General features: G+C 38.7%; 1 protein-coding gene across 1 annotated transcript in view; it reads left to right on the top strand.

Moving 5' to 3' along the window:
• Window positions 1-13,304, top strand: part of LOC124795237 (cytosolic Fe-S cluster assembly factor NUBP2 homolog) — a 78,133-nt gene extending 64,829 nt beyond the window's left edge. Inside the window, exons 5-6 of the mRNA XM_047259164.1 lie at window positions 2,141-2,294; window positions 12,823-13,304. Of these exons, the coding sequence (XP_047115120.1) occupies window positions 2,141-2,294; window positions 12,823-13,047 (379 nt within the window). The 3' untranslated portion in view covers window positions 13,048-13,304. The remainder of the gene's footprint in view (window positions 1-2,140; window positions 2,295-12,822) is intronic.
• Window positions 13,305-14,557: the final 1,253 nt, after the last annotated feature.

Below are 14,557 nucleotides of genomic sequence, written 5' to 3'. Positions count from 1 at the left end.
CTGCGATGGAGCTCCGTATGCCACGGCAAACTGGCTGACACTGACGGCGGCGGTGCACAAATGCTGCGCAGCTAGCGCCATTCGATGGCCAACACCGCGATTCCTGGTGTGTCCGCTGTGCCGTGCGTGTGATCATTGCTTGTACAGCTCTCTCGCAGTGTCCGGAGCAAGTATGGTGGGTCTGACACACCGGTGTCAATGTGTTCTTTTTTCCATTTCCAGGAGTGTATTTATTTACAGCTTGTACAAAATAGATGTGTGTTTCAAAGTTTTACTGACCTTCAAAGTAGCCACCAGCATTGTGTATAACCCATTGCCAGTGATGTGGAAGTCATAGGATACTCTTAGCAGTGCCAGTTGTGTTGACAGTACAAGCGGTGCGTTCTATTGCCTGACAAATTTGTAGCAGTTCTGAAGCGAATGCTGTGAAGTGTCTCCTTCAGTTTAGAAATTGAGTTGAACTCAAGAGTGCGTAAATCAGGGGAGTGCACCGGGTGGTATGGCACTTAGCAGCCCCATCGGTGAAACAAATTAATAACAGCTTGCACTGTACGTGCTTGAGCATTGTCCTGCAGAATGATTGTCTGGTCCTGTAGAAAGTGTCATCACTTCTGTCTCTAAGCTGGCCGTGGTGTGTTTGGTGTAGAATTGCATGTGGGCCACTGGAGCAGATGAGATCTACTCATATTGCAAAATTTCTTCTCTGCTCTGACTAGTGAGTGGTCTTCAGTCCAAACAAAGTTGTACCAGGCAGGTAAATTAATCCAGAATATGCAAGACACATTGCTTTACCTACAGAGAAAGAGATTCATCCTCGTGGGCACAAGAGCACATGAGAATTCAAGGAACTGGCAACCAAGTAGGAATGTCCTGGTAATGCAGTGGTTCAATTTGACATCCCCATACATCACTTGGTTTTTGAGATATATTATCATGTATAAAAGGGGAAAAGTGGCTGCAAGTGAATAATGAACACTAGCTCATAAAGCCAACAACTCAGCTGTTACATACCTTCTTCTAGCCACACGGAAGAGATGAGGCCCATCTCACGTATAGGGCACAGTCTGGTGCTCTATAGATTCTTGCTCCAGTGGGAGGGCGGGCCGTCTTGTGTACAGTGCTCATGGTGTACATATCACAGTGCACCAATTTTAAGTAAATGTATTTCATAGTCAGACGAGAGCACAGAGGCTAATTTACTAGCAGATCTGTCCTGTAGTGTAGCTGACAATGAGACGAATGTGGTTGAAATTTCAAGATTCTGAAAAATGGCATACTTGCTCCCTAAAATATTAGGGAGGAGTTTTTGTGTCATCAGGATGGCTGGCCCAACCACGCTTTTCATAAATAATCAACCGGCAGTATATCTCTGTGTCATGACTTTGGTGTTGTTATTGTATTATTCATGTTTTTTTTTTTAAAAAATGTTTTAGAACATTTGATGAATGTTGGTCTTTTTAAAGTTTTTGTAATAGTGTGAATGTGCTAGTGGAGCCAAGGGAGATTGTGAGAGAATGACTTTGATCTTAAGCAAGATTGTATTTCTCTCTCTCTCTCTCTCTCTCTCTCTCTCTCTCTCTCTCTCTCTCTGCCACCACCACTAAGATAGTACTGACAGTCAGTCTCGAGCAACGCTGCCAGCTATGGCTGCCCAACATGTGTCCAGAGGAAATTTTTTTATATTAAATTTAGTGGCATCAACTTCTGTTACTTCTTCTGACTAACAGTAATCAATGGACTGTGCACTTTTGGTCTCCACTTAGTGTTAGTCTGATGAAATTTTCTTAGCATGTTAGTATGTGTACAATTATTTCTGACAAACTCGCAGCCTATTTCCAGTTTGTTCTAACAACTGCAGAACAATTCTATCTTGTTATTCAATTTTGAACTGTTTTTCTGGTTTTGTATTAAATATTTTCTTTGCTTATGTCAGAACATAAGTTTATCGTTTTGTGTCATAATTATAGTCTCTAGTATTTTAGGCAGTTGATGAGCATCTCACTTGATGGGACCACCTAAGTAAACAGAAAAAGTTTTTTTAATTCAGTTATTGGTTCCATTATCTAACTTCAAAAACTTCTCATTTTATTAGTGCTTGTAACTGTCAGATCAGTAACTTTTGATTGTTCTGTTTTTCCAGGACTTTGAACTGTGATGGTGCTATATTAGTTACAACTCCGCAAGCTTTGGCTGTTGAGGATGTGACAAAAGAACTAACATTCTGCCGCAAAACTGGAATTCCAGTTGTTGGTGTGATTGAAAATATGAGTGGTTATGTGTGTCCAAGCTGTGCAGTGAGTATACAAACTGCTTTTGAGAGTAAAGGTGATCCATATACAGAGTTTGACGCAGATCCTGTTGCAGGCTTCTAGGGATGCTAGAGAAGGAACTTAGTGTTTTGATAAGGAACTCATGTCTAGAAATGTACTGTTTGGAAGTAAAACTTGTTTGAACATTGGATCATTTTCACATCTACTTCATGATACTTACACAGCAGAGACAATGGGTTTAGACCTATGTAATAAGCAGGAGCAGTACAGTGTGGTCACCCTGCTGTTCATTGCACAGGGTATATCCGTGATGCATGTTTTCAAACACGTGGTCCACAATCCCTGGTGAACATCTGTATAGCAGCACAGTCAACTCTCTTAGTTGTGAATGTATCAGTTTCTCACAGACATTATTATAGTCTGATGTAAATAGTGTGTGATAGATCAAGGTGATACAGAAAATGGTCTCAGTAGTTGTGTTGCGCAGCTCTTAACCATTACATATTCTGCTGTGAAATAGTAGTCTGTCCTAAGACCTATCTACACCCCTAGAAGCCTACAATAGAAATTGTGAAACACCCTGTATAAGCTACAATTCAATATTCATAAAGATGTTGTTCTACATCCTCTGTGTTGGAAAACGTACTACATCTCTCTCTCTTTCAATTTCTCTCTGTTTGACGTCATCAATTTAAATGTGCTTTGTCCTTAGTTCCCTCATCTCAGTCTCATAATTTTACATTCTTAGATAATGTCGGATGTGTTTATACTTCATGTACATGTTGTCTGAATCACACATATTGAGTTCAGATTCGGTGAACGCGGGCTTTCCATATTGTGGACTTGTCAGTGTTGGCAGTTTCACACTTGTGAACTTTGGGCAAGCTTCAGTAAACACTGTTGGGTGCAACAGTGAAGTGTCATAGGGCATGGAAATTTTGGCTTACCTACCAAGATCACAAGGATATTAAAAGCTACTATTTAAGAAGCCTCAGGTGAACTATATGCTAAGGATATGTACGGCTTGTGAGGAGAATTGATCATTAAAGAGCAGCCTGTGGGCCACATGCTTCACCCACATACTATCTGGATTCCCTAGGTACTTAAGATTCTGCCTAAGTACACTTAACATATCACTGTTCAGCCATTCATTCATTCATGTTTCGTAGTTCCCATCAAGAAGGAGAACTTTCAGGGATGTAGACTGAGTCCATGTGTATGTTAACACAAAAGACAGACATCATAGAAACTTAACCTGTATATTGTATTAATAAAAAACCATCACTGCTCAATGCTCTTCACACTTATACCACCTACATTTAATCAAGTACGAGGTGCATTCAAGTTCTAAGGCCTCCAATTTTTTTTCTAATTAACTACTCACCCGAAATCGATGAAACTGGCGTTACTTCTCGACGTAATCGTCCTGCAGATGTACACATTTTTCACAACGCTGACGCCATGATTCCATGGCAGCGGCGAAGGCTTCTTTAGGAGTCTGTTTTGACCACTGGAAAATCGCTGAGGCAATAGCAGCACGGCTGGTGAATGTGCGGCCACGGAGAGTGTCTTTCATTGTTGGAAAAAGCCAAAAGTCACTAGGAGCCAGGACAGGTGAGTAGGGAGCATGAGGAATCACTTCAAAGTTGTTATCACGAAGAAACTGTTGCGTAACGTTAGCTCGATGTGCGGGTGCGTTGTCTTGGTGAAACAGCACACGAGCAGTCCTTCCCGGACGTTTTTGTTGCAGTGCAGGAAGGAATTTGTTCTTCAAAACATTTTCTTAGGATGCACCTGTTACCATAGTGCCCTTTGGAACGCAATGGGTAATGATTACGCCTTGCTGTCCCAGAACATGGACACCATCATTTTTTCAGCACTGGCGGTTACCCGAAATTTTTTTGGTGGCGGTGAATCTGTGTGCTTCCATTGAGCTGACTGGCACTTTGTTTCTGGATTGAAAAATGGCATCCACGTCTCATCCATTGTCACAACTGACGAAAAGAAAGTCCCATTCATGCTGTCATTGCGCGTCAACATTGCTTGGCAACATGCCACACGGGCAGCCATGTGGTCGTCCGTCAGCATTCGTGGCACCCACCTGGATGACACTTTTCGCGTTTTCAGGTCGTCATGCAGGATTGCGTGCACAGAACCCACAGAAATGCCAACTCTGGAGGCGATCTGTTCAACAGTCATTCGGCGATCCCCCAAAACAATTCTCTCCACTTTCTCGATCATGTCGTCAGACCGGCTTGTGCGAGCCCGAGGTTGTTTCGGTTTGTTGTCACACGATGTTCTGCCTTCATTAAACTGTTGCACCCACGAACGCACTTTCGACACATCCATAACTCCATCACCACATGTCTCCTTCAACTGTCGATGAATTTCAATTGGTTTCACACCACGCAAATTCAGAAAACGAATGATTGCACCCTGTTCAAGTAAGGAAAACGTCGCCATTTTAAGTATTTAAAACGGTTCTCATTCTCGCCGCTGGCGGTAAAATTCCATCTGCCGTAGGGTGCTGCCATCTCTGGGACGTATTGACAATGAACGCGGCCTCATTTTAAAACAATGTGCATGTTTCTATCTCTTTCCAGTCCGGAGAAAAAAAATCAGAGGCCTTAGAACTTGAATGCACCTCGTAAATTAGCTAGAAAGCTGTCTCCTTGGTTTTACTGTGTAGCTGCTGCTCCTCTGCTATTACTGGCATCATATTTATTTGATTGCAGTGGTATTTTTCAAAGAAAATAGTGTTACATCTATAGATATTTAGTCCTAGTACATTATTATTTGTGCAGCTTTATAACAAAGGGAATTTTCAACCCCTTCATCTGTATATTCAGGTAATTTGTAGAAAGGGTGGCTATTGAGGTATGTTTTTAATTTTCTTTTCGGTGTGAAGGTTTGTCAGGAATGATATATTGTTCGGATTCCATGTTATACTGTATGTCCCCTTTCTCCGATAGGCTTACTGGGATGGACGTGGGCAGGCAAGTCACTGAAGTGGCATCCAATTGAGAGACTTGCATTAGGCTGTTCAGTCACATGAAATTATTATTAGTTTTCTTTTAAATTGGTTAAGATTCCCAATTTCTTGCTTTATGGTAGATGGGAGCTTGTTGCATGCCTTACTACCAGCGTATAATTTTATTCTGAACCCTGGACAACGACGCAAAGTCTACATGAAAATTATTTTTGTGTCCTGTATTGTGCTTGTTCAGTTGAAACTTATTTTTATCATCAATCATAAAAACCATTAAGAGTAAATATATTGAGAAATGAGTATAAGCATTCCAAGATTATTAAAAAAGCTTCTGCAGAATGCACTATTGTCTGCTTCATACAGTATTCTTACTACTCATTTCTGATGAACAAACACTTTATTCAGAGTATACCCATTACGTGTACTTCTGGCATTAAAAGCTCATTATCATTTGTCTCAATTTGCATAATATGAATGTTTCTAAGATTAAGACTTAAACCATTAGCTGTGAACCACTTGTAGGCCTGTTCAGTACCGTATTTACTCGAATCTAAGCCTCACTTTTTTTCCGGTTTTTGTAATCCAAAAAACCGCCTGCGGCTTAGAATCGAGTGCAAAGCAAGCGGAAGTTCTTAAAAATGTCGGTGGGTGCCGCCACAACTTATACTAATTCCGTATTGTTCATCTTCGAATGTAGCAGCATTTCAATGTACTACGAAAACCCGACTGGCAAGAATGTTTAGGATGTTTGTCAATATGGCCAACTCTACGTTCTGAATTTTTTCCTATCTGTGAGAAGAGATGGTTGCTAATACGAACTTTTATAAATTGTGAATCACATGCAGTATTCTCGTCACCATAAGAATAATACGAATATAAACATTTTGCCATGTATTGTTTCGTGTTTGCTACTATCTCATTTAAATCATGTCTGCGTAATAAACCACAAAACTAGAGTGAGACAACAGCAAACGCGGAAGAATATACATATCATGTCATGTGTATATTCGTATTATTCTTATGCTAAATAGTGATACAGTCAGAAATGAAGCGAGGCAATTGCCTAGATTTTTAAATCTAAGATGACTCTAATTTCTGTGCAGAATGTAATGTACTAAAGAGGCGCCTGCAAAGATTTTCAAACGGAGAAAAATTTTCGCTAAACTCTCGTTCAGAACATCTTCTATCATACGCAGTCTATTATTTGGTTCTTGTTAATCATTATCAAAGAAAGCAGCAGTGTAAGTAACAACAAGTAGCAGTCTCTTGCCATTGTTTCGCTAGTGAGACGATTCCTCTCTCTCTCTCTTTTTCTTTTTTTTTATTTGTAAGCGGCGGTAGCCCGCTCAAAAGCAAGCCATGCCGCGATCGGCGACAGGCCGTAAATACGCAGTATCAGAGTACGACAAACAATGCATGACACAGTACGGTAATGCATTTTCAGCGTAGAGTGACGTAAACACCTATAACAAAGAAAACTGCACTTATCAGATCAAAGAAAAATAAGCAACCAATTCAAACCAGACGAAGCACGTGAAAAGGGAAGGGTACCCGTATAAATACGGACGGAGCGCCTGACGCATAGCAATGGCTACCTGGTAAAGCTTAACTGCTAAGCTTATGACTCGAACCAAACTACTGTAGCTGTATTGTCATTCATTTGACCTAAATTGTCTCATATTACAGTGGACCAACTTTGTTTCGATTTGGAGATGCTGCCTAAAACTTTTCTCTCCCCTTGAATTTCGAGTCTCAAATTTCAGGTGCGGCTTAGATTCGGGAAATTTTTTTTCCTTGATTTCGAGTCTCATTTTTCAGGTGCGGCTTAGATTCGAGTGCGGCTTAGACTCGAGTAAATACGGTAGTCATCTGTGCTGTCTCTGCTCTTGTTAGGTTTGAATCCTTCATTAATATGCTTGTGTCATCAACAAACATTACAGTTTTTGAACTTATTTTTAAAGTCATTGGAATATCATTTATGCAGGTTAGAAACAAAAGTGGGCTCAGTTATGATCCCTTGGCACTCAACATATTATTTTCCCCCATCCTGAAGTTATTTTCATACCTGAGACACACTCTGTTAATGAGACCCTCTGTCTTGTGTTATGGAGGTAAGATTCCACCCATGCAAGGGAGATGCCATTAATGTGATAACTCTTTAATGTGGTGTCTAGAATTTTGTGGTCTATACAGTCAAAGGTTTTGGTCCAGTGTCACAGAGTATACCACCTGAATATCTTTCGTTGTTTAGTTCCACTAACACTTTATGAGGTCTTCTAATGTCTGTTGCTGGCGTATTCAGTGTCTGCACAAGTAACTATAATGTATCTCTATTTGGTTGTTTATTACTGGCTGCAGTGTTTGCAGCCACTGTAGGAAGTAATCATCGAATTTGATCGCCAAAGGTTTGAAAGTGTCACCATTTCTGCTACAGCTATTTTCAGGGGGCACAGTTTCATTTGGTTTGCTAATTTTGTTTGTTTCCTAGTTTTGCCTCATTCTTAGAATGTTTTATTGTTTTGAGTACAGTACATGAGTTTCTCTTTTTTATTGACTGAAAGTAGGATTTAACAATACTGGTGATAATGAAGTTTCAGATCTTGCCAACTGCTTGTTCTCCAAATTACATAGTGCTCTCTCTTCCTAGCACAAACTAATTTAATCCCTGGAGTTATCTATCCACTATCTTGCTTTTGCTCAGTTTTGCCCTCATTTGTTTTAGGGGAAAACAAGACTCAAAGTACTGTAGGAGTAAGTTTAACAGAGAGTTACAAGAATATGTTTAACAAAGAGGGAATTTTCCATGATCTGTATTATCTTCTTTATAAATTTCTCCCAAGCATTTTTTCATAATTTCTGTAGTGCTATTATTCAGGTGTCAGTCAAATTCACTGGGTGTGCCATACAAAAGTTCTAAGTTAATCAGTCTCGCAGCTTGTCAATGCTATTGAGACGGCAGTGTCTACATCCTTAACAATGCTCCATTAGCTCCAGACATTATGAGAACACCATGGTTAATTGCAGACGATTTCAGGACTGGCTCTTGATGTTATTTGGAACTCAGTTTGCCTACTCACATATTTCGCTCCCGTCGTGTATCGTAAAATAAGATTTGTCCTCTCATTGACCAACTTCTCATCTTGGATGAGACTCACAAACCCACTCTATATTCTATCATCACAGTTTGCTCCGTCACAAATATAAAAGCTCATAAGTTTCCCCAACACTTCCCTACTGAAATGACCCAGTGTAAAATAATGTTCATAAAATGAATTAAAGGTTGTTAAAGATTGCTTAAAAATGCATGTTGGAAGTAAAAAACCTATTTTGTTTCACTCATAGATGAAATTTTGAAGCTACAAGAAACAAAAATTTTTGCTTGTTCAGAATTAGGAGACACTAAAAGAAATGTTGAAAAATATCGTATCAGTGTTAGTGTTACAAGTTCCAGTATACATGTTTTTTACAAGCACCAAAATGGTCATATTCAGGCCTGTTGTCTGTTGATAAGTGGAATAACAATAAAAGGCTTTTTGAAAGAAATTTGTGCTGTTTGACTGTAAATTACTGTTTATTTATTTCACATATCATTAACAGAAAGAGAGTTCATCATATCTTGGACTTTTTGTGGGCTGTCAACAACCAAACCTGCATCCTGAAGGTCCTTGACTCCTTATCATTTTGAAATGTCAAATAATCGAAAGTGCTTATGGAACTCCCCCCCCCCTCCCCCCCCTCTCCTCTCCCCCCTCCCTCCTCTCCCTTCCATCCTCTTCCTTCTCAGCCACAAAAAGAAAAAGAAAAAGAAATCTGACATTAATATGATGGTGTACACTTCACTCCTAACAGTGTAATGACAATAGGTCCAGTATTGAGCCATGTTACATGTGACCATTTAGTTGTCAACACCTACAGTTTAATCTAGTGATCTGCCCCAGCGTCGTATGAGCAGCACTAGGTATCTAGGGCCTGATTGCGGTAACAAATTACACACAAATTTTCTCTGTGAATTAGTCTAACTGTTACTGAAAACTGTATCCAAATCTCTACAGTAGTTCCTGAGGTTAGCCTTCACACATAGACAGAAAAATGAAAAGGCTTCAATTTACAATATCTATACATTCCAGTCAAGCTTTGTTGCTCTCTGGAATTGCCGCAGCTGTTTGCTTTACTTCTTTTTCCCTGAGATAAAGCTTCTTCGGTAGCTGACCAGCACATAGCTTCCTTCATTACTACAGAAGTCACTCCAAATGCCACTTAAATATGGAACAGATAACAATATGTATATTTATTCACTCATCATTTATGTGATTATAAACTATATACACAAACCTATCTCGTAAATTATCCTATGTACCAGTGAAAACCATATCAAAATTCATTCAGTGGCTTTTGAGATTAGCCTTCACATACAGACAAGAAAATGCTGAAGCGGACCTTAATGCAGTAATACGTGTAGATAATTATGTTACCCAGTTTTATGCTCTCCCCACCCTTTGTGTATCTGCTGCTAAGTAAAACTTGATGAATATGAAGAAATCGATGCTTAATTTTAGTATTTTATTCATTCCTGTTCATCTATTTTCCTTTGAGTAATTCAGCCTTAGTTTTTGATGGATCTTCTTTCTATAACTGCAATAGTCAATTTGTGATAGTTCCTTGCATGTAAGAATTTTTCTGGACAAAGTTACCATGTGTTAATACATCCTGATCATAAAAAAATTAGGAATCCATGCAACTGTAAGACTAAAAATGAAATTTTGTAATTGCACTTCATTACATGTTGCCCTTAGGCAATATCATTAGTTCATGTATGATAAAAGGGATTGGTATAAAATTTAAAATGTTTTGAAGCTAACTAAATGGTTCTGTGCATTTCTGTTCATTTTCCTCTTCATGTCTTCATTTTTGTTTCATCATAAGTATAACTTTTATTCCAACAACATTATGAATAGGATAGATTGTTACTCACTGTAAAGACGACACATTGAGTTGCAGACAGGCACATTGAGCTGTTGGCCAAAGCCTTCTTCAGAAGGGAAAACACACACACATTCACACAAGCAAGAACTTTTCAAGCGTACATGATTGGCATTTCCAGCTGCTCCAGCCAGAATTCTGGCTTTAATCTGCTGTAACGCATTGTTTGACATATGCTGAAATATCTAAAATTCCGTAACACCTGGATTTTAGATGGAGTCAGTTTACACTTCTGGGCCATTTCAGATGTCGAGAGAGCTAACGTTGGGGTGATGTATTTGATACTGTCCATTCTGTGAAAGTATTCCATCCACTGTTAGTGGAGAAAATGCAAGACACATTATTGAATACATGTTGACAGCATGTTACACTTGGGACAGGCTCTCAGTGTAGTAGACAGTTGTATTAGCACACTTAACAGCTGCAAATAAGTACTCACTTAATAAACTGAAAATAACTCCACTATATAAACACAAACTCAGTGAAATGATTTTTAATATAGAAGAACTGTGGATGTATAATCTGTAAACTGAAAAGCTAGCAGCACTCAAGGTTGAGAAAGTTGCTTTTCCTGGAAGAGTGCTACAGCTGCTGTACAGGATGACTAAGCATGAGTTTCTCCTCTAGCAGTGTAGATGGGTGGGCAGAGATTTATGTAGATTCTGCCCATATGCATTTCTTATGTTAGTATTGTTAATACACTTTGTTGAAAATAAACACACCTTGGGCTTGTTTGCACAGCAGTGCCAGTGATTCATAAGCTGCACTGCACACTGTAGTTGCCTCTTGTGATGTAGTAGGGCAGAGAGAGCAGAGGATTGCCTGCTTGATCTTCACTTTGCAGATCCTTGAAGGAGGGAAGTGCATGACCCTCAACCTGTTACACCTCCAGAGCACATTTTATCTCTTAATAAGGCTCTACATTCAATATTTGCTTCTAACCCACTTAATTTAACAATAAACATTAATTTTATACTATTAAAACACTATTCATAATAGTCTGCAGTTTTTCTTCCAGCTGCAACACACAAACTATTAGCCTTAGATAAAAAATGAATAAAAATCTTTTTTCAGGCAATTTAATGTAGTTTAATTTTGTTCTGGGAACATTTTCGCTGGAAGCTGCAACACTTTTCAAGTTATTCAAGAAAAACATGAATAAGTGGCTTTAAATGCCACTCCCCTCCCCCGCCCCCTCACCACCACCACCACCACCACCACCACCACCACCCACCACCCACCATCACACTGATCAGGATTTTTAGTATGTTGTTCTTGGCACTCTCTCCTACCACTGTGCAAAAGTTTGCTACTAAATGAATTTTCTCCCCTAATTTTCCTTCATTGCCTGGTCTAATAATGTGCTAGAAGCAGTGTCTTTGCCTTGTAGTATGACACTTACAGTTTGGGGAACCAAAATGTTATTTAGGTACATAATCTGTATAAAGAAAAGTACCAAGAATGTCTGTGTCCAGATAACAAAACATTTGAATGGCTCCATCACTGCCTATGTTAACATGGATAATTATGTTCTTCAAATTCATAAAACATGACAGCCAGGAAGCGTAATCTCAGTGCAGAGTATACTATTTTTTATGTGGATGAGTAATTTGGACATGACTTTTCAGGCTTCCTGGTAGAAATGTTCAATGTCAAGTCTGTCACTAGATCATGTTTTATAAACCTCACACAGTATATCCTCTTGACAACTGCTCTACATCATCACATTTGTGGCTGCTGGTTACTGCTGGCAAGTAGCAACCACTTAACAATGTCAGGCAGTTGCCTCAACAAAATATTGAGAGATTTATGAAACCTTCCTTGGCAGGCAGACCTTAGAGCCATATATGGAGTTGAAACACCCTGAACAGTAATGTAGGATGAATCCAGACTTTCAGCCTTTGTGCTGTGAATTCCTCTGTGGGATCATCACATCACCTGTGCAGTGTACATCTTAAGTTCCCAGCTTTCCAACAGTGTGACTTCCAACTGTGTGCCTTGCAGATCTAATTGTTAGCATTGTGTGTCATTGATTTGCTTAGTTGATGGACTTCTTCAGTGCCTTGACTGACCACTTTTCTGCCAGCATAAGGATACTTCTTATTATTATGTGATGCCTCCCATTATGTGTGTCTTTCTTTTTTTGTTTAATTGAATGAGTGAAAATGATTTGAAAATGTTCTGGGTGATAATGAGGACAGCTTGATTATCTTTTGAACTTAGCACCTGAATATATGTCTAGTGTTGGAATGCTTTTTATTTTGTTTAGTCACGAAACTCCTGATTGTGGACTGAATGTGAATTCTCTCTCTCAATTGCTGATGCACAATACCTGTTTATTTTATTTGTTACTAACAATGAATTATAGGAAGACTGATTGTGGATTTGTTTCATGATGCAAGTTTGGATTTGTTTCATGATGTAAATTTTGTCCAAACATTTGTTAAAAGTTATTCTCAGATTATCAGGGCAGTTACAAAACACAAAAGTATCACCAGACAACATTTCTTCAGAAAGTAACATTTTTGATTAGTTTATGCTACTTATCCATTGCAGATCTGATTTTATAATATGTTCTATCAGGAATGTACCAATATATTTTCTTCTGGCGGTGGAAAATCACTGGCTGATTTGGCTAAAGTTCCATTCCTTGGATGTGTGCCAATTGATCCTAGAATTGGAAAGTGTGCTGACAGCGGTGAAAGCTATGCAGCACTCGCCCCTGAGTCACCTGTTACAGCAGTGCTGAAGTCCATAGTTCAGCGTGTAACAGTTACTTCTGACGTCCAATCAACAGAGAAGACCTAAATGTACTTATATTAATAGTAATAAGTCAGTTTACACAATAAGCTCTGTTGGGATAAAGTCAGTCAGTTTACACAGTAAGCTTTGTTCGAATAAATTATAAAACTAATGCCTCCTTTTTTATGTAAGAACTGTGTGAGAAGTTTTTGTAGATTTTTTTTATGCGGGATTTGTAAAGCATATTGACTACGTTGTTCATTGTTGTGAAACATGACTGTATATGAAAACCTATTGAAATAATTGTGTATTTCTGTTTTTTACTTTCAAAAGTTTATTTTCTTTACCTCTCATGAGATATTTACATAAGCATTAAAACTTGAATCTTAATAGTTTTATATGTAGTGTTGTATTATCTGAAGTACTGTACATTACTGAAATTAATCTGTTGGAAAATAATAAATTCAATGTCTGTGCAAAAATGGGAACAAGAGATTTGTTTAAAAAAGTAAATAGAAAGGAAAGGGAAAAAGTATTCTAAATTTTGATAGTAACAGCCTCCAACACATAGGAAAATAAGTGCAGCATTGTAATTAAATTAGCTTTGTTTAAATGACTGTTTATTACTTGCATGCAACCATCTCACTGTAGTTTGAGCTAGGTGAAAGTAACAACTCAATCACGAATGGTTATAAGAATGTTGTGAACTGTTTTGTTAGTGTCTTGCGAAGCAGACTATTCGTGTTCCTTGATATCACTTGTGTTTCTGTTCAAGGAATGTTGGACTGAGATAAATGTTTTTGTCTCATTTATTGCAGAATATCTTGCCTGCTGTATGCTCTGTGAGAAAAAGTGAGATGTGGTATTTAACGAAGTGTGGGAAGTGCAAATGTTACTATTGGTCTCTTCAAGATTGTTTCCCAGATAGTAGAGTTTCTCATTTATTAATATTTTGTTTATTTTTATTTGTTTCAAGAGTTGGCCATCAAAGGACGACAATAAGCTTCCAACCATTATGACAGTTGTTCTGATTTTAATTTTTTGCTTTGTCTTTCTTCTTGGGATGGGGAAATTAGTTTTCCCTCTCTGACTTAGGCAATTGAAAAGCATGTTTTATTGACAGACAGGGGTTGTGTAACATAAAGAAAAAAATATTGTCAGCAAGCCAGTTAAAAAGATCACCTTCAGAGTCTGGGATTAGAATAAACTCGTGGTAGTCCCACCTTTCATGAAATGCAGCTAAAAGAGTAACATATGGTTGGTTATTGATGGTAGATACACGATAATAGGTCAAATAATATCCAACTGTTGAAACAACGAAAGAAGCATGAATCTTGTTCATTGCTGTCAGGTGTCCAGCTGGGTGCGGTTGTTTACGAAACAGTTGCTTTCATCTTCAGGTGATACCTGTGGAATGAATGTCTTTGTTAGATAGGACCTCCTTTATTTATTGCTTCCCACCACTTATCTCACTACCGATTCCACATGCTGTGGCAGGCACCCAACCACATGCTGTGTAGGGTGGAGTACTGGAAAGGGAGGGCGGCGATCACCATATGCTGGGTGTGAACTCTGG

Source organism: Schistocerca piceifrons, chromosome 4 (genome assembly GCF_021461385.2).
Source record: "Schistocerca piceifrons isolate TAMUIC-IGC-003096 chromosome 4, iqSchPice1.1, whole genome shotgun sequence".
NCBI classification, from domain to species: domain Eukaryota; kingdom Metazoa; phylum Arthropoda; class Insecta; order Orthoptera; family Acrididae; genus Schistocerca; species Schistocerca piceifrons.
This window is presented reverse-complemented; position numbering and strand designations above follow the sequence as displayed.